The following is a 21,995-nucleotide window of genomic DNA, read 5'->3' as shown; positions in this document are numbered from 1 at the left end:
TCCTCTTATCCTGAGGAACCTCAGACTGTGCGGGACGGTGCCGGACCATCGTATTCCTCTTATCCTGAGGAACCTCAGACTGTGCGGGACGGTGCCGGACCATCGTATTCCTCTTATCCTGAGGAACCTCAGACTGTGCGGGACGGTGCCGGACCTTCGTATTCCTCTTATCCTGAGGAACCTCAGACTGTGCGGGACGGTGTTGTCTTTCCAACACAGAGGTTTCCATGTCCTGAGTGTGGGAAATGTTTTTCACGGAAGTCCCATCTTTCCACACATCAGAGATCTCACATGGGGGAGAAGCCTTTTTCCTGTTCTGAGTGTGGGAAATGTTTTTCACAGAAGGCCAATCTTTCCACACATAAGAGATTACACACGGGGAAGAAGCCTTTTTCCTGTTCTGAGTGCGGAAAATGTTTTTCAGATAAATCCTATCTTTCCACACATCAGAGATCACACACGGGGGAGAAGCCTTTTTCCTGTTCTGAGTGTGGGAAATGTTTTTCACAGAAGGCCAATCTTTCCACACATCAGAGATTACACACGGGGAAGAAGCCTTTTTCCTGTTCTGAGTGCGGGAAATGTTTTTCAGTGAAGTACAGTCTTTCCAAACATCAGACATCTCACACGGGGGAAAAGCCGTATTCCTGTTCTGAGTGCGGGAAATGTTATTCACAGAAGAACCATCTTTCTGTACATAAGAGATCTCACACGGGGGAGAAGCCTTTTTCCTGTTCTGAGTGCGGGAAATGTTTTTCAATGAAGTCCCATCTTTCCACACATAAGAGATCTCACACGGGGGAGAAGCCTTTTTCCTGTTCTGAGTGCGGGAAATGTTTTTCAGATAAGTCCAATTTTTTCACACATAAGAGATCTCACACAGGGGTGAAGCCTTTTTCCTGTTCTGAGTGCGGGAAATGTTTTTCAATGAAGTCCAGTCTTTCCACACATAAGAGATCTCACACGGGGGAGAAGCCTTTTTCCTGTTCTGAGTGCGGGAAATGTTTTTCAGAGAAGACCAATCTTTCCACACATCAGAGATCTCACACGGGGGAGAAGCCTTTTTCCTGTCCTGAGTGCGGGAAATGTTATTCACAGATGAACCATCTTTCTGCACATAAGAGATTTCACACAGGGGAGATGCCTTTTTCCTGTTCTGAGTGCGGGAAATGTTTTTCAATGATGTCCAGTCTTTCCACACACCAGAGATCTCACACGGGGGAGAAGCCTTTTTCCTGTTCTGAGTGCGGGAAATGTTTTTCAGAGAAGACCAATCTTTCCACACACCAGAGATCTCACACGGGGGAGAAGCCATTTTCCTGTTCTGAGTGTGGGAAATGTTTTTCAGAGAAGTCCAGTCTTTCCACACACCAGAGATCTCACACGGGGGAGAAGCCTTTTTCCTGTTCTGAGTGCGGGAAATGTTTTTCAAATAAGTCCAATCTTTCCGCACATCAGAGATCTCACACGGGGGAGAAGCCTTTTTCCTGTTCTGACTGCGGGAAATGTTTTTCAGAGAAGACCAATCTTTCCAAACATCAGAGATCTCACACGGGGGAGAAGCCTTTTTCCTGTTCTGACTGCGTGAAATGTTTTTCAGAGAAGTCCAGTCTTTCCACACATCAGAGATCTCACACGGGGGAGAAGCCTTTTTCCTGTCCTGAGTGCGGGAAATGTTTTTCACAGACGTCCAGTCTTTCCAAACATCAGAGATCTCACACGGGAGAGAAGCCTTTTTCCTGTTCTGAGTGTGGAAAATGTTTTTCACTGAAGTCCAGTCTTTCCACACATCAGAGATCTCACACGGGGGAGAAGCCTTTTTCCTGTTCTGAGTGCCGGAAATGTTTTTCAAAGACGTCCAGTCTTTCCGCACATGAGAGATCTCACACGGGGGAGAAGCCTTTTTCCTGTTCTGAGTGCGGAAAATGTTTTTCACAGAAGTCCCATCTTTCCACACATCAGAGATCTCACACGGGGGAGAAGCCTTTTTCCTGTCCTGAGTGCGGGAAATGTTTTTCACAGAAGGCCAATCTTTCCATACATCAGAGATCTCACACGGGGGAGAAGCCTTTTTCCTGTTCTGAGTGCGGGAAATGTTTTGAATATAAGTCCAGTCTTTCCATACATCAGAGAATTCACACGGGGGAGAAGCCTTTTTCCTGTCCTGAGTGCGGGAAATGTTTTTCACAGAGGGCCAATCTTTCCACACATCAGAGATTACACACGGGGGAGAAGCCGTATTCCTGTCCTGAGTGAGGGAAATGTTCCTCACTGAAGTCCTGTCTTCCTGTACATCAGGGGTCCCACACAACCCTTGAGGTGTATTAGTGAGTGCGGGAAATGTCTTGTATGTGAATGTTGCTGGACATGTGGGGAAGAAGCACACCCTGATATACGGGTGAAACTCGAAAAATTTGAAAATGGTGCAAAAGTTCATTTATTTCACTAATGCAACTTAAAAGGCGAGACGAATATATGAGAGAGACTCGTTACATGCAAAGCAAGAGGGTTCAAGCCGTGATTTGTCATCATTGTGATGATTGTGGCTTCCAGCTCATGAAAACCCCAAATCCACAATCTCCGAAAATTCCAATATTCCATGCAATCAATAAAACACGGATTGTACAGAGAAGGATATCGCACCTCTGAAAAGTAGAAGCTGCGTATTAATTGTGTGAAAATAGTGCAGCGCTGCGTATCTATAAATCTTATAGAAACAAATAATTATACATTCCATAAATATGTAAAAGGGGGGAACTAATGCGCAAAACCAATCTACCCAGGACAACTAAGTAAAATACAATAAAATGTTAATAAGTCTATAAAGGCAGCAGCCACTACTAAAACAGTGATCACGCACCAACAAGCATATGTAAAACAGGGAGTGTAATGGCGCTTGCCAAAGGGAAACTAAAATAAGATAAAATATATTACACACACAACAACGTATATAAAAACGTATAGGTAATGATCCGTGGTGTTCAATCAAACTGTGTTCCACTCCTAATTTCCTTGAAGACCCTTCATAACATCCATAATTCAGGTGTAAAGGGTAGGAGTAGTGGATATAATAGATAAAATAGATTTACAATGATACTATGGAGATCATTGATTGAAGTGAATGTACCAATATAATGTAAACAAAGGTTTCCAGTGTTACCACCACAATAAAGTGCTTAAGTGTTAACGTGAATACAAAAACCCCAAAATAGGACGTAGTTTGTATATCAATAGTTGTAGCAAATAAACCAGTGTGCACAAAGATAAAAAGTGCAAAGTGAATAAATATTGGTATAAATAGATTCCATAAAAAATATATAAATAAAATTATATATATGAAAAAATATATGAAAAAATATATATATAACAAATCCAGTTGATATAGTGTTCAAGTTGACTTCCAAAATTTCATACAAAAAATGTTCAAACGTTGTGTTCCAAACGTGCAGATAAAAGAAAAAAATTAAATAAAGTGAAAAAGAATCAAGATATTCAAAGTGCATATATTTCAAAAGTTTTCCCAGCAGTGAAAAAGTTATTCAAACCAATGCTCCAATTCACCACACAATCCTCCAGGGTGACTGTGCAGATAGGACAGATAGTGCTAGCCTCTCACCTCAATTGCGATCATACAAGCCTGTTGGATAGGGGATGACACCCAGCAGTACACACTCTGCATATAGGAAGGTTCAGATGACTCCGGTCCTCCACCTCCAAATTCCTCCAGACACTCTCAAGGGAAGCAAAAAGCGGGCTCCATAGTGCAGTAAATCATTGGTAGTTTTAATAAAAATATAATAACACTCACAATTATAACGGCTGTGAACAGCATGCAGGTAACTCCACAGTATTATTTACAGATGGTCAGCAGATCTCCGCTCTCGGCCGCGAGCGGAGATGACGTCACCAACGACACTCCTCCTTCACCTGACGCGTTGCGTAGCAGAACAACGCTACTTAATCATAGGTAAGATACCTATGATTAAGTAGCGTTGTTCTGCTACGCAACGCGTCAGGTGAAGGAGGAGTGTCGTTGGTGACGTCATCTCCGCTCGCGGCCGAGAGCGGAGATCTGCTGACCATCTGTAAATAATACTGTGGAGTTACCTGCATGCTGTTCACAGCCGTTATAATTGTGAGTGTTATTATATTTTTATTAAAACTACCAATGATTTACTGCACTATGGAGCCCGCTTTTTGCTTCCCTTGAGAGTGTCTGGAGGAATTTGGAGGTGGAGGACCGGAGTCATCTGAACCTTCCTATATGCAGAGTGTGTACTGCTGGGTGTCATCCCCTATCCAACAGGCTTGTATGATCGCAATTGAGGTGAGAGGCTAGCACTATCTGTCCTATCTGCACAGTCACCCTGGAGGATTGTGTGGTGAATTGGAGCATTGGTTTGAATAACTTTTTCACTGCTGGGAAAACTTTTGAAATATATGCACTTTGAATATCTTGATTCTTTTTCACTTTATTTAATTTTTTTCTTTTATCTGCACGTTTGGAACACAACGTTTGAACATTTTTTGTATGAAATTTTGGAAGTCAACTTGAACACTATATCAACTGGATTTGTTATATATATATTTTTTCATATATTTTTTCATATATATAATTTTATTTATATATTTTTTATGGAATCTATTTATACCAATATTTATTCACTTTGCACTTTTTATCTTTGTGCACACTGGTTTATTTGCTACAACTATTGATATACAAACTACGTCCTATTTTGGGGTTTTTGTATTCACGTTAACACTTAAGCACTTTATTGTGGTGGTAACACTGGAAACCTTTGTTTACATTATATTGGTACATTCACTTCAATCAATGATCTCCATAGTATCATTGTAAATCTATTTTATCTATTATATCCACTACTCCTACCCTTTACACCTGAATTATGGATGTTATGAAGGGTCTTCAAGGAAATTAGGAGTGGAACACAGTTTGATTGAACACCACGGATCATTACCTATACGTTTTTATATACGTTGTTGTGTGTGTAATATATTTTATCTTATTTTAGTTTCCCTTTGGCAAGCGCCATTACACTCCCTGTTTTACATATACATTCCATAAAACTATTTATGAAAAAAGAAATAAATGATAAAAAAACAGTTCATATGGAGGTTTCCAAAGCTGTCACCGCTGTGAAAAATCCAATTTAAATGGATCCAATATTCAGTGCGCACCCCCACCTGCTAAAATGCATGCTCACCTCAAGGGTGAGTATAAAACTCATAGACAGATCACTCCTCGTGTCCGATCACGATCCGTCCACTTTACCAATGGTAGTAATTCCTACAGTCTCCAGACTGCACCTCTGTGTGGGGAATCAACGTATAAATTGTCTCCAAACACCACCTTCCTCCATTCACTTATTAATAATCAATTCCACTTCTATATCCCGGGGGGAAGGACATGAAAGAAAAAACACAAGTACCATAGTGCTCTCTGCTTCTGAATTTATTATAAAAGCCCCCCTAAAAAGTTACACAGGAACAAAAATTGTCTCTGGATCGCCTCCGCTGCTACCGACGGCTCCGGTAAGCGGCGGGAGGGGGCCCTCTCCCGCCACCGATAACGGCGATCTTGCGGCGAATCCGCCGCGGAGACCGCCGTTATCGTGTACACCACCGCCCCCTGAAAAGATGAATATCTCGGTTGTGGCAGCAGCTGCTGCCGTTATTGTGATATTCAACTTTAAAAACAGGACGTCTTTTTGACATGGGGCGGTGGTCAAGTGGTTAATATCCGGGTTTATTTTCTCCTTTTCCCCCATTTTCTATGGTGTGATCTTTTCTACAATACTTTGTTATAATAATGGAACACGTTGTGTGTTGTATTGTATGACTCCGCCTCCACATTCCAGACAAGTCATTTTCCTGACCAATCGCATTTCTACCTTTTTACTATTTCCTGATTCTATGTCTGTAATCTGTTTAGAAGTAAAAATTATAATAAAAAATGTATTGAAGAGAAAAAAAGTTGTGTGTGTCGGTGGAATGAGAAGAATTGCTGGTGGTGTTGTCACCTGTCACAGCCGTCACACCTGGTTTCCCGGCCAATGCACCAGATAAATGTTGCAGCAAAACGGCTCTTTGAGTTCTGGGAAACCAGGAATGGACTCCGGACACGGACTCCAGGAAAACAAACCTTTTATTTCACCAGGGAAAGGAGCGACTCACGCCAGGATGCCAAGTGGCCTCTTCTAGGCGTTTACAACATATAGATTTCCTCTTGTATAGACATTCCTTGGAACTTCGTAAAACATCTAAAAGCTTGTTAGCGAGTGACATCTGCGGCTTCTCAGTTATCTGTCTAATTTATCATCTACTAAGCTGTAGACATGTGCACTGACCGAACATTTCTTTGTTTTCCTTTCACTTGTTTCTTCGTTTTTCGAGTCATTAGTTATGATCCGGAAATTCAAACATCCGAAATAATAACTAACAAATTATCGGTATCAGAATTTCCTTTTCAAAATTAGCTGTTAGTGAACGTAATGAATATGAATTTATCCGAGGTTACGAATTACCAGAAATAACGAATGCCGCATCTAAATGAATAAAACTTAATGAATTAATAATGACAAAACATTTCTCTTTGTTTCTGTTATAAAATTTTGTAAATGAGTACGTTTTCTCCTTCACTGATGGGCACTGATGAGGCGGCACCAATGAGATGGTACTGGTGGGCACTGACAATGGCCACTGATATGCAGCGATGATGGGCACTAATAGGCAGCACTGATGGGTATATATGAGTGCCACTGATATGCATCACTGATCGCACTAGCAGGCATTGCTAATGGGCACTGATTGGCATATCCCTGGTGGTCCAGGGTAGCATTCCTGGTGGGCTTCTTTTGTAAGCATCCCTGGTGGTCCTGGGTGGGGGGACTACACTGATAAACAATCAGCACAGACCCCCCTGTCAGGAGAGCAGCCCATCGGCTCCACTCTACTGTCGTCTGTCTGACGTGAGTGAGAAAAAAAGTTGATTAACGGCTCTTCCTGTTCACGCTGTGATTGGACACAGCTGATCATGTGGTAAAAAGTCCTCATCAGAGGCTCTTTATCGAGATCGGTGTTGCGACCTGTCAGACTGACACACCACAACAGAGATCGCCGGGCTGTGTGCCCCGTAGGGCACGTGATTGCGGCTTATCCTGCTGGACATCATATAATGGGAAGTCAGGATAACTGAACCACTTCCTGGCCGTCATTTTGCTATAGGCCGGATGGGAAGTGGTTAAAAAGTAACCCTGAATATTGGGCCTAGAGTGCAGTGGTCAGGAGTATATCATATACAGAGGTCAGGAGTATATCATATACAGGGGTCAGGAGTATATCGTATACAGTGGTCAGGAGTATATCGTATACAGTGGTCAGGAGTATATCGTATACAGTGGTCAGGAGTATATCGTATACAGTGATCAGGAGTATATCATATACAGGGGTCAGGAGTATATCATATACAGGGGTCAGGAGTATATCATATACAGTGATCAGGAGTATATCATATACAGGTGTCAGGAGTATATCATATACAGTGATCAGAGTTTTCTACTGACATTAATTAGAGAGAAAAGTCTCTCCTGTACGGTTTTCTCCTTGACATATCGTAGAATGAAGCCGTATTGTTCTTTCAGTGTCATCATCCCGTGTTCTGTCCATTTCCACACCGACACCAACATCTCCTCCACCATCCCGCTGTATTTGTTGTGTCACCATGTTTCCAATGATGGAGATCCAGAGACTGACCGGAGTCTTCTTCTCCATGTCACCAGACCACCTCTTCCTCTACTATTGGGGTGCTGGGCCTTTCTAGGACTACTCAGGACCCCCAACCTCTTCTATATGTAGCACTTCCCCCAAAGGAGCTGCTGGTTTAGATTTGGGCCTGCCGTTACCTTACTGTTCACCACACTCGTCCCAGGGGTCCCTCTTGAAGAGTTATTCACAAATGTCTGCACCAACACTTCATTTCTTTTTCTTCAAGGGTTTTATTAAACAAGGTTCATCAGAGGGGTGGAGGGATAGGGGAGATTCAGGTACCTTGCTTGTGGATCACGGGTACAGTCTTAGATTCAGCGGACAAATCGGTTCCACACTGGATTCAGCAACAACCGGATAGGCCTCTCACTGACCTATCAGCCTGTGCGAAGCTCGTTCAAAGACTCTGCTACAGACTTGATGAGTGTCGACGAGTCGTCACACAGTCCTCTGCCACAAGATCATGTAACCACACACACTCTGCAAAGCTCCAAAGAAAGCACACAGTCCACGTGCCAGAATCTTTCAGCCAGGCCGGCAGCACAGTGAGGTAAATTGGCCAGAATGCGTCCTCCAATTGAGTCCCCAATTGTTCGGCTTCTTCCCGCAGGCAAGACAGCACAGGACCACCCCTGGAACAGTAGGCCCCAGAAACTCCTGGGCCTACTCTCAGTTATGGAGCCTCGGGCCAGTATGTCCCGAGACCGGAAAAAACTGGTAACGCATCCCTGATCGGTGCCCCCCAAGCACCCTATCCAGAATGCACAGCAGGAAGACCACACCCACTGGGCTGCTTCTGGAAAGAAGGCACTCAATACCCCAGCCCATTGCCATTCCGACCTTGACTTCTGGTGACAGCGACACCCACAGTCAAGTGGAAGATGTGCAACACAGCTGAACTAGAACAGAAACCCACAATTTGGCATAATATTTTGTCAACTACAGCTCAGATAACTAAATTTACAAAATAGCGCCTACTCAACAGGAGCTACATATGGGATTGTGAAAATTTCCATCTTATTTACTAAGAAGCTGAAGAAGATGTCCATGATGTAGATGAGGGTCACATATAGTATGATCAGCATCACCCTTCACTCTGTCACCAAGACCTAGTCTGGCAATGCCCAGAATGATACCAATTAGTCTCTGACCAATCTCACGGTTTGGATGGAATTTCTCCTTATATCAGTGGTCAGTGTAGTGGTCCCTTACATTGGTGACCAATGGGAGAAGGACCCTCTTATATGTCATCAGTGGGAAGACTGCCCTCCTTACAGATCATTGATGTCATTGTCAGTTGTTACTGAGAGACAGAAATTGTCCATTGCTCAAGGAACCCCTAGAACCTTTTGGAGGAACCCTGGCTAAGAAAGGCTGGACTAGTCAGTAATATATTTCTCTCCCCCTTGGTGGGAGTGGAGATGACCCATATATAAGGATATACAGTACATACACACACAGCACAAGGCCGTGTTCACACTACGAGACGTTTCTCGGAGGTGCAGGTCCTCTGAGCTTCACAAGGTGGTAATCTTCTCACTTCTACCATAGAGATAGGAAGTCTCTATGGAAGACAGGAAGTGATGTCAGGTACAGACAGGAAGTTCCGGGTGAGAGGTGAGTCGGGAGGAAGTAGTGAGGAGACATCTTTGGAATCGGCAGCAGAGGAGGTAATAAGATCTTATCTTCTATTTACACCCAGTAACCCGTCATGTCCGTCCTCTTCCTCCATAGTCACTGTGATGTCTTTTATCTCCAGCAGATGATAATACACACATATACCTCCCAACTGTCCCTGATTTGGAGGGACTGTCCCTCATCCACAACAAAGTCCCTCTTTCCTCCTCATGTGTCCCTCATGTTGGTCTGATCTATATACATGTGTAGCGCCCCCCCCCTTTAGTTAGTGGGGCGTTACGCTAAAGTTAGTGGGGAATGGGAGATTTAAGTTGCTCCCACTCACAAATTGTTTAGATTGTGCTGTTGCCAGTTTGGAACTGCCTCATAGGTCTGTCTGCGTGGCCGGGGTGTGTTATCATCCCTGGGCGACAGTTGGCGCTAGAGGGGTTCTGACAGACCCACCTTCCCCAGCAGCCAATCAGAGGGGTTTTCCCTCTCAGGCATGCTGGCGGGGGGTATATCTGTGGCGGCCGCCATGAGTAGTTCTGTTCTACGCGGGGCCCGAGTTCCAGGTGCGGCATCCACCTTCAGGGTGCGTGCATCCATGGGCCGAAGCTACGCACCAAGCGGAGTCTCACCCTGATGTTAAGAGGGACCCCAGCGGCTTGCTGGGTCCCAGATCCTAAGCTGGGAGCTGTACGATGGGGAATCGGCTCGGCAGAACCTAGATACAGAGGTTGTCTGCGAGGTCTGGACGAACCATTGAGGATCTGGTCACCACGCCATGTGACAGGTATATTTCAGCTGTCAATTGGTGACCCTAAGTTGGACGTACTGGGAGGATTCGCTAGTTCTAATCTTTGACCATATTCAAAAATCCACCAGGCCTGTGGCACGGCCCATCAATGGTCAATCAAGAGTAGTACAATCAGTGCTGGGAGAGGGTTAGCGGACTAGCCAACCATCTACCCCAAATATTGTGGAAGGTTTGGCTCCGTTTCCGGAGTTCAAAAGTAAGTTTATACAGTGGGATAGAATCATTAATAAGCTTTATCCAGAGGGACCTCAGAGAGGTCTGTGCGCCCTTCCAGGACAGTAAAATAGCTTTTTTAACATAGAAGTAGAGTATGCGGAGCAGTCTCTTGGCATGTGATGATAGGTGTAATTTGCCAAAATAGGCAGTTCTTGGGGTGGATTATGTTTGGGAGGCCTAGCGCCGATGAGATGAAAGCACCCACTTCCTCCCAGAAGTCCCGGAACTACTGGGCATGACCTGAAGCAGTGTAAGAATTTGGCCTCCTGGCCACAGCCACGGAAACAGGCAGCTGAGGGCAGGAGACCCATCCTGTGTAACCTAGCCGGAGTGAGGTGGGTTTGATGAAAAATGTTGACCTATATGATGCAGTGCCGGGAAGCAATAACTGAAGTTTTATACGTATCACTAAATTCTGACCAGTCCTCGTCTACCAGGGAGAGGTCCACTTTACCTGAGCTTTGTGATACCTGGGGTTAAAGTCAGTCATTAGGCCTGCATAGTAGGTGGAGACAAGTTTAGTGGGGTCTGGCTGTCTGAGCAGTTTTTCCAACGGGGGCAGGTCGGTGGGATCGTCCAGGGAGCCAAACTGGGCACAGATTGCGTGCCTGAGCTGGTAATAATAAAATAGGTACGATCTTGGTAGATCAAAGTCTAAACGTAGCTGAGAAAAAGATTTAAAGCCCTGAGCGTTTTACAGGTGGCATAAATATTTAACCCCCTTGGAGTACCAGCGATTGGGATCAGGAAGGGAGTACAGTTCCTGCAGATTAGGGTGAAACCACAGGGTGTTGTTGGGAGATTTCAGCCAGGTGTGTTTGGATACTTTGGTGACAGGACATTCTTATATCAACGGAGGGAAGACTGCCCCCCCCTTACAGATCATTGATGTCGGTTGTTCCTGAGAGACAGAAATTGTCCATTGCTCAAGGAACGCTGAGAAAGTCTGGACTAGGCAGTAATATATTTCTCTCCCCCTTGGTGGGAGTGGAGATGACCCATCTATAAGGATATACCGTACCAGAGGCGGCTCTAGACTTTGTGAGGCCTCAGACAAAACTTGGACATGAGGCCCCACTTACACCCATAATAGGAAAAATAATTCAAGTGATAAAATGTATAAATTTCATATATAAAGAGCCGTAAATCCTTTGAACTATGAATTCACAGTTTATAGAACTTTTCTTTCACCAATTCTTCTTTAATCAAAGATCATTAAACATTGGATATGTATACCGTATTCTCCGGTGTATAAGACGACTGGGCGTATAAGACGACCCCCTAATTTTCCAGGAAAAATTTGGGGATATACTCACTGTATAAGACGACCCCCTTCTTACTAGTCTTTCTGGAAGCTGAGGGGGAGCCAGAACCGCTGACAGAAACAGGCTTTTTTTTAAATCTCACTGTGCCATTACATTACATGCCCCGACTGTGCCATCACTTGCCCCCACTGTGCCATCACTTGCCCCTCACTGTGCCATCACTTGCCCCTCTCTGTGCCATCACTTGCCCCTCTCTGTGCCATCACTTGCCCCCTCTCTGTGCCTGAGCTTGCCCCCTCTCTTTGCCTGAGCTTGCCCCCTCTCTGTGCCTGAACTTGCCCCCCAGTGCCATCACTCACTTTTTTTTTCAGGCGGTGCGGTGACAGTCTCCGTGCTGCGAGCGTCAATGATTTAAAAGACGCTCCTTCTTCTCAGCGTGTTCTGTGATAGGCGGAACACAAATCTTCCCAGCAGCGCCTCTGTTCTGTGTTCCGCCTATCAGGGACGTCTTCTCATCTCGTCCGAGGATGAGAAGGCATCTGTAATATGAGGAACACAGAACAGAGGCGCTGCTGGGAAGATTTGTGTTCCACCTATCACAGAACACGCTGAGAAGAAGGAGCGTCTTTTAAATCATTGACGCTCGCCGCACGGAGACTGTCACCGCACAGCACCGCCTATTCAGGAAAAAAGTGAGTGATGGCAGAGACCGTACCCGGCGTATAGACGACCCCCGACTTTGGATGCATTTTTTTGCATCCAGAAAGTCGTCTTATACGCCGGAAAATACGGTATATATATATATATTACACACACAAATATAGATACAATTTGTGCGGCTGCAACGAGCAACAAAACCCATATTTCTCCATTTTCATGAAGGTCAGGGTAATATAACCCAACCAGCACAGAGTTCCCCCTTACATCCGAGTCTGCAGGATTCCCCCTTACAGAGCAAGGGGACCTTTGATGTAAAGGGACTTTCTTATAAAGGGGAACTCTGATGTAAGAGGGGGCTCTGGTGACCAGAGATCACCTTATATCAGAGTGAGCAGCATTCCCCTTAACATTAGAGTTCCCCTTTACATCAGGGTCTGCAGAGTTCCAAAGGGAACTATGATGTGGGTGGACTCTAGTGACCACAAACAACCTTCCGCAGAGTTAATGCAATAAGGACAGGGGGGTTACTAATATAAGGGGGAACCTTTATAGCAGTGCTCCCTTTCCTTACTGTATTCACTCCCTCCTTACATCACTGATCCCCCTCCATCTGGCCTCCTCTCAGGTGCACCGTGCAGGGCTCAGTCAGATGGACCTCTCTGGACTTCAGATTGGTGGCTCCTATATTCTTCTCTCCACAGTCCACACACGTCTGACTCCTCCCGTGACCCCTGTCCTTTCAGCACTCCCACTCTTGACTCTTCTGTAGGCTCCCCCCAGAGACTGCAGACATGATACAGGAGATGGTCAGAGACTGTGCAGACATGATACAAGAGATGGTCAGAGACTGTGGAGACATGATACAGAAGATGGTCAGAGACTGTGGAGACATGATACAGAAGATGGTCAGAGACTGTGGAGACATGATACAAGAGATGGTCAGAGACTGTGGAGACATGATACAGGAGATGGTCATAGACTGTGGTGACATGATACAGGAGATGATCAGAGACTGTGCAGACATGATGCAGGAGATGGTCAGAGACTGTAGACATGATACAAGAGATGGTCAGAGACTGTGCGGACATGATACAGGAGATGGTCATAGACTGTGCAGACTTGATACAGGAGATGGCCAGAGACTGTGCAGACATGATACAGGAGATGGTCAGAAACTGTAGACATGATACAAGAGATGGTCAGAGACTGTGCGGACATGATACAGGAGATGGTCATAGACTGTGCAGACTTGATACAGGAGATGGCCAGAGACTGTGCAGACTTGATACAGGAGATGGCCAGAGACTGTGCAGACCTGATACAGGAGATGGCCATAGACTGTGCAGACTTGATACAGGAGATGGCCAGAGACTGTGCAGACATGATACAGGAGATGGTCAGAGACTGTGCAGACTTGATACAGGAGATGGCCAGAGACTGTGCAGACATGATACAGGAGATGGCCAGAGACTGTGCAGACTTGATACAGGAGATGGCCAGAGACTGTGCAGACATGATACAGGAGAGGATCAGAGGCTGTGCAGACATGATACAGGAGATGGTCAGAGACTGTGCAGACATGATACAGGAGATGGTCAGAGACTGTACAGACATGATACAGGAGATGGTCAGAGACTGTGCAGACTTGATACAGGAGATGGCCAGAGACTGTGCAGACATGATACAGGAGAGGATCAGAGGCTGTGCAGACATGATACAGGAGATGGTCAGAGACTGTGCAGACATGATACAGGAGATGGTCAGAGACTGTACAGACATGATACAGGAGATGGTCAGAGGCTGTGCAGACATGATACAGGAGATGGTCAGAAACTGTGCAGACATTATACAGGAGATGGCCAAAGACTATGCAGACATTCACCTGTGTCCAGTCCTAGGCACACCACTCCTGTCATCTCTGGTCTCCTCCCGGCATCTTCATGCCCCTCTGAGCACTCGCTGCATACACAGTACAGAGTGCCAGGCACACACGGGTGAGAAGGGAGATGTTAGCAGCGCCCTCATTGGATACAGGGCTGCAGAGCCCTGTTGTGATGAAACATCTAATTGGCAGAGTGTGTGGTGGGCGGGGCAGTGAGTGAAAGGGGAGCTTGGGGGAAGGCAGTTGTTGTTAGGACATTCGGCCCCGGAATTTCCTACAGCCAGTCTGGCCCGGGGTCATCAACCAGGGGACATTTTCTCCCACACATATGGTACACAAATTTGGTGGCCGCAAAACCCCTGTAGGTGACCACCTAACTTGCCTAATTAGAGAGCCGCCTCTGTACAGTACATACACACACAGCACAAGGCCGTGTTCAGACTATGGTGTCCTTTTATGAAAGTGAGATCAGCGGCGATCACGATTCTCACCGCTGATCTCAGGTCATACACAGTTTATGAAGCTGAGGTAATCAGCGGAGAACATGTTCTCTCCACCGATTATCTCAGCACAGTGAGAATCTGTAACTGACTGTCACAGAAACGGAAAGCAGTTTATGAAGGTGCGATCTCAGCACCTCACTGGCGATCTGTGACAGAATTCTCACTTTCTGATTCACCATCTCAGAGGTGGAGAATCCGAGAGAGAAGCCGAAGCTGGCTGAGTATTGTGGAGGAAGAAGGAAGTCTTTTGTCTTCCATGCTTCACACACAAGCAGCTATACAGTCAGATCCCATCGTCCCCCCAATACACCCCCCAAAATGAGCAGCTTAGGAATTTATAGTGTATTATATATATACATCATCATATAGCATATATATATATGTGTGTGTTTGTTTATTTCTATGTGTGTATATATATCTATAGATACACACACATATATATATATATATATATAGTCTACCTGCATTAAAATGTTAAAATGCTATTAAAGTCATTTTTATATAATTGTTTATTTATTAGTGAAAAAAAAATGTAATCCCTAAAATATGGTTTTACCCATGGACTGTTCTATTACAGTTGTACAGTGTTTATATTTGTATACTTTATTAAAATGTAATGATTATAAATGTATTTTTCATTGCTATGAATGGTGTATAGCTGCATTACATATGTGGGATTCCATTCATTTCCTATACACCATTCACATGTAAATAGGCACATGTATGAGCTTTAAATATTGATAAAAACAATGTTTTTTTAATAATTAGGTTAATGTATATTGTTTGGTGGGAATATAACTTTATTATGTTATTAATATGTGGTGTATAATGTGTGCTGATTCGTGTTCAACTTTTTCTGTATTTTTCACTTCCTCATACTGTAATCCCGCTACATCACGCGAGATTACAGTGAGAGAAGCAGTTCTCAGGAGTTTCCAGCCGTTTGTAGATCGCTCCTCATCTCAACATGAGAATCGATCTACAAAGCTTCATAAACAGGCACTCAGAGGAGAGCGATCTCCCCTGAGAATGCCTGAGAACTGAATAGCGGTATTTTACCGCAGTTTCATAAAACGACACCCATGAGACGTTTCTCTGGGCTGCAGTTCCTCTGATTTCCACAAGATGGTGATCTCACTTCTACCATAGAGAGAAGAAGTCTCTATGGAAGACAGGAAGTGATGTCAGGGACAGACAGGAAGTTCCGGGTGAGAGGTGAGTCGGGAAGAAATAGTGAGGAGACGTTGGTCGCTGGAAGACGCAGCAGAGGAGGTAATAAGATCTTATCTTCTATTTACACCCAGTAACCCCCGTCATGTCCGTCCTCTTCCTCCATAGTCACTGTGACGTCTTTTATCTCCAGCAGATGATGATACACACATATATAGTGTGGAAACCTAGATTAACCCCTTCAGGGTCAGAACATTCCCCCACTTACAAGGCCGGAACATTCTCTTCATTTCAGTTTATACTAACAGATTATACGATAATACGGGTTGGGGGTTTTTGTTTTTTTAGAGGTGGACTTATGATACTTGTCTTTGATTTTATAATCTTTATGGAGGAGGAAATAACAATTCCTGATGTCTGTGAAGTAGGGCTGCAACTATCGATTATTTTCATAATCAAATAGTTGGCCGATTATTGTTTCGATTAATCGGATAATAGCCAAAAAAAAACCATTACATGCTTTTCTGCAGCTTCTCTATTGAAGTATATTGAACCAAAAAAGACAAAATAGCACAGTTTTGCATTAAAAAGTCCTTGCCCTTTCCAAATACGCAGCAGCTGAAAAAAAATCATGGATGTGAACGTGTCCCTTAGGAAAACATGTACATGAACTGTAGTGTGTTTCTGCAAAAAGCACCAAAAAACAGAGGTGTGAACCCCGGCCTGAGATGTTTAGTAACATAATGGGGTTAAAAAAACAAAAATAAGTACAAAAAGAGCAAATAATCGCTACTGTAAGGGGTTCATTTTTTACTGTGGGACAGTGAAAGTAATATTTACAGTAGCGATTTGCTTTTTTGTACTATAAAGGGCTAATTTTTTTTTTTTTAACCCCATTATGTTACTGGCCGATTAATCGATTATAAAAATTGTAATCGATTAATTTCATAATCGATTATTTGTTGATTAATCCATTCGTTGTTTCAGCCCTACTGTGAAGGTTCAACACAAGGGGTGTGTCTGGATGATGACTTTATCTTTGTAAGTATCAGGCGATGTCACTGTCTATTTCCCTATGTAGGAGTATTTAGAAGGACACAAGGATCTCTACAAGGACGTCATGATGGACAATCAGCCGCCCCTCACATCACCGGGTAAGAGGAGACTTTATTGTAAAGGAGAGAGCAGTACGGAGGCTCCACCTACATCCCCCATCATCTGATAAACACATAGAAACAATGTATTCAGTCAGTGTGTGTGTTTCCTACAGATGGATCCAGTAATGGGAACCCACCAGAGAGATGTCCCCGTCCTCTGTATTCCCGGGATTCCACACAGGAAGGTCACACCATCCCCCACCATCATCAGGTAGATGAGGAACAATTATTGGTAGTTTTGATTTATACACAAGCTTGTTTGTTACAATGAACGCTTTGTTATATATTAAGAGTGGAAACCTCGAAGATTATAATATTGTTGTCAAAGAAGAATATAAAGAGGAGGATGAGGAGTATGGAGTGATGGAGAAGTCTTCTGATGGACACAAGGATATGATGGAGCCACCTAATACCAGGAACCCACCAGAGAGATGTCCCCGTCCTCTGTATTCCCGGGATTCCACACAGGAAGGTCACACCATCCCCCACCATCATCAGGTAGATGAGGAACAATCACTGAGAGTATCATTAGGATCTGTACATTATCTGCATTGTTACCATTGATGTCATTTTTATTCTATATTCAGAGTGGAGACCTGAGAGATCCTAAAGTTGAGGTTAAAGAAGAGATAAGAGAGGAGGATGATGAGGACGGGGTGATGGAGGAAGAACACAAAGATCTGTACCAGGACACCATGGTGGAGTCATCCAGCTACAGGAACCCTCCAGAGAGATGTCCCTGTCCTCTGTATTCCCGGGATTCCACACAGGAAGGTCACACCATCCCCCACCATCATCAGGTAGATGAGGAACAATTATTGGTGGGAAAAGTTCATACTAAAGCTATTTCGTTACAATGAATGTTTTCCATTTGTTTTTATTCAAAGTTTTTTAAGAAACACAAATATACTTTACATTACATTTCCATACAAAAGAGGATCACATTTAAAATACAAACAACATTACATATCCAGAAATAACAACATTAACATCCTGGGTCTATCCTACACCTCCTGATCTTTCATCTCTTTTTCCTTTTCCTTTTATCTCATGTGATTACCCCTCCCTTACTTTATCCTCTGACCCCCCCCCCCCCCCCCCCCGGGAGAGAGAGGAAGAGAAAAAGAAGAAAAAACAAAAAAACACCCCGGAAAAAAAAGGGACACAATAAAGAATGCAATTTAAATGATTTTTTTGCTGTGAAAATGACAATGGTCCCAAAAATGTGTCAAAATTGTCCGAAGTGTCCGCCATAATGTCGCAGTCACGAAAAAAATCGCTGATCGCCGCCATTAGTAGTATAAAAATGCAATAAAACTATCCCCTATTTTGTAAACGCTATAAATTTTGCGCAAACCAACCGATAAACGCTTATTGCGATTTTTTACCAAAAATAGGTAAAATACGTATCGGCCTAAACTGAGGAAAAAAGATGCCTTTTTATATATTTTTGGGGGATATTTATTATAGCAAAAAGTAAAAAATATTGTTTTTTTTTCAAAATTGTCGCTCTTTTTTTGTTTAAAGCGCAAAAAATAAAAACCGTAGAGGTGATCAAATACCACCAAAAGAAAGCTCTATTTGTGGGGGAAAAAAGGACGCTAATTTTGTTTGGGAGCCACGTCGCACGACCGCGCAATTGTCAGTTAAAGCGCCGCAGTCCCGAATCGCAAAAAGGGGCCTGGTCCTTTCCCTGCATTTTGGTCCGGGGCTGAAGTGGTTCATTAACTCTAGTATTTGTATCCAATATAACTGGATCTTAGGACACTGCCACCGGATATGGGCATGGGTTCCCACTCCTCCGCACTCCCTCCAACATAGAGGTGACACCTGGGGATTTATCTGGAACATAATACCACTTAATTAATAATTTGAAGGTCATTTCTTTCATCCGGGTGTCCACAGATGTAGAGTGAACATCATGGAAAACTTTACTTCTCATGGTTTCTGATAGTGGTTGGTTCAATTCTATTTCCCAGCTCTCTGTTGGGCACACAGCTCCTCCCTCTAAATGTGTCATTAACAACTTATAAATAGTAGAAATTCCATGCTTACCTATCCCCATTTGGTCGATTCATTTTTCCCAGACATTGAACCCACCCACCCCCCGGAGAGGTTTTGGGAGGGAATTTACAAAATGTTGCAGTTGTTTATATCTCCAGACTTCCCATGGAGTGGGCCCATATCGATCACGCAGTTCCCGTAATGAGCATAGGACATTGCCCCTCATGACGTCCCTTAATCTCAGGTGGGACGATGTAGTCTATTTTAAATACAGTTTATTGTCTTTCCCCCAGGGGGAAGTAGTTATTTCCTGTTAAGGGCATTAAGGGGCTGTTGTGTTGTCCCTGTATATTTGTAATTTGTCACATGTTCTTAATGCTTCTATGGTGATTGGGGCCGCTTCCTCCAAGGACCCCCTAAACTGCCTTGGGATCCAGATAACCCGTCCCAACTCAGATTTGCAGATTTTCTCCTCCAACTCTACCCATTTTTTCTGCCAAGGGGCATGTGTCCCGTCCATAACCCTCTGCAGAATTGCTGCCTCATGATATTTTTCAAGATCCGGGAGGAATACCCCCCCCCCCCCTTCTCTTTAGATCTGAGATGTCCGGTTTACAATGAATGTTTAATTCTATATTTTTAGGGTGGAAACCTCGGGGATGATAATATTGATATTAAAGAAGAGATAAAGGAGGAGGATGATGAGGATGGGGTGATGAAGGAAGAACACACCATCCCCCACCATCATCAGGTAGATGAGGAACAATTATTGGTAGTTATGATTTATACACAAACATGTTTGTTATAATGAATGTTTTATTATATATTCAGAGTGGAAACCTCGGGGATGATAATATTGTTGTTAAAGAAGAGTATAAAGAGGAGGATGAGGAGTATGGAGTGATGGAGGAGTTTTCAGAAGGACACAAGGATATGATGGAGCCACCTAATACCAGGAACCCACCAGAGAGATGTTCCCGTCCTCTGTATTCCCGGGATTCCACACAGGAAGGTCACACCATCCCCCACTGTTACAAGGTCGGTGGGGCGGAGCATCTAGAACATGGACTGGTGGAGATGATGTGTGGATTTTGTATGTAAGTTTATATCTTACAGATGATATTCTCTCTCATTCTCTTGGTTTAGAGTGGAGATCCAATCGATATAGAATTTGAGGTGAAATCAGAAGAAGAAGAGACGTATGTGAGGGATGATCAGCAGTCTATGGAGGAGGATGGAATAACGGGGACATTTATAGAGGAGGACACTCCTACAGAGATCAGCACAGGTGGGTCATTAACACTAAATCCATTCCTCCACCCATACTGCTCACTGATTGGTCCAGAGTAGGGCGGGGACTGGGTGATATCAGCCTGTAATCCCCTGGTCACTTTCCTGAGCTGTGTTCCCCGTCCTGTATTCCTGTATTTCTCTTGGATAATCTTCCTTCTCTGTGCTGCAGACACAATTTATGTCTCTAGACTGGATTTATGGAGATTCTGGGGTTCAGCTGGCAGCAAAATGTTGATTTTCACCATAGGGTTTGCTTGACCTAGACACCTGGGGTATGTACCTTGGGTCTTCTGCCCCATGCTCGGGTCTAGTGAGATCTCTGACAGAACAATTCTCCCGGGTTACTTGCTCTGTTATTTGCTGGCTGTGCCGGGTGGAGGGATATGTCTGTATAGTCTCAGACCCAAGTCACTGAGTGCAGTCTCAGGAGATGGGAGGCAGCGGTGTGGGATCTCTGCAACTTGTCTACAGTAATCATTTCATCCGCCACTGATTACTGAACACCGATATCATGAGTCCTGACCCCTGCACTATATACTCTGTTATACATGACATACTCCTGACCCCTGCACTATATACTCTATGTTGTACATTACATACTCCTGACCCCTGTACTATATACTCTATGTTGTACATTACATACTCCTGACCCCTGCACTATATACTCTATGGTGTACATTACATACTCCTGACCCCTGCACTCTATGTTGTACATTACATACTCCTAACCCCTGCACTCTATACTCTATGTTGTACATTACATACGCCTGACCCCTGCACTATATACTCTATGTTGTACATTACATACTCCTGACCCCTGCACTATATATTCTATGTTGTACATTACATACTCTTTATTATCTCTGAACAAGAACGGTTAGAGAGCCGGTTTAGGGCCAGGACACATTTGAGTAGATGCAATGACAATTGGCAGACTCCGAGACTTCTATAGGTAGACTGCTATACAGTGGAAGGCCTCCAGCCGGACACCACTTCTGTATAGGTAGGACCGCTGTCTCCTATGGTAACAAATCTTGTTACAGTCACTAACGCTAGTTCTACATAACTCTTGGTAACACAGAATAGTTCTCTTCTTCTCACACAGTCTCTCACTGTAGATCTTCTCTCCCTGAGCTCCCGGTCTCTCACTAGTAGGGATGAGATTTATGTTCGGGTCGAACATGAGTTCCACTCTAACATTGGCTGTTCGCCCGTTCATTGAAAAACAAACATCATGGGGCGTTCGCGCCAAATTTGAGCGCCGCGTCACGCACCATAATGCACTGCGAGATCGCTGTTCATTGCTGTGTGATGATTGGCCAAAGCATGCACTATGACCCGCATACTTTGGCCAATCCCAGCGCCGTCAGCAAAGAGAGCCATAATTGGCCAAAGGAAGGGTGCCTTTTGCCAATCATGGCTCAGGGGGACTAAGGCCACGCCCCACACTATAGAAGGTCGTATGCACGTCGGCCCTGTGTAGTGTGTTGTTGGCGTGGACAGAGACAGAGTGTCATTTAGATTGAGCAGGCAGGTGATTCAGTTAGCTGCAGTGCATTTAATATAAATTATATATACACAGTCTCCTACACACATATATATATATATATCCACTGCATCCAG

General features: G+C 44.1%; 1 protein-coding gene across 1 annotated transcript in view; it reads left to right on the top strand.

Moving 5' to 3' along the window:
* LOC120909737 overlaps positions 1 to 21,995 on the top strand; it is an 857,992-nt gene that overhangs the window by 784,688 nt on the left and 51,309 nt on the right. Inside the window, exon 6 of the mRNA XM_040321464.1 lies at positions 285 to 2,245. Within this exon, the coding sequence (XP_040177398.1) occupies positions 285 to 2,245 (1,961 nt within the window). The remainder of the gene's footprint in view (positions 1 to 284; positions 2,246 to 21,995) is intronic.

This window comes from Rana temporaria, chromosome 8 (genome assembly GCF_905171775.1).
Source record: "Rana temporaria chromosome 8, aRanTem1.1, whole genome shotgun sequence".
Taxonomy (NCBI): Eukaryota; Metazoa; Chordata; class Amphibia; order Anura; family Ranidae; genus Rana; species Rana temporaria.
The sequence above is the reverse complement of the archived record's forward strand: the minus strand, read 5'-3'. Positions and strand labels throughout refer to the sequence as shown.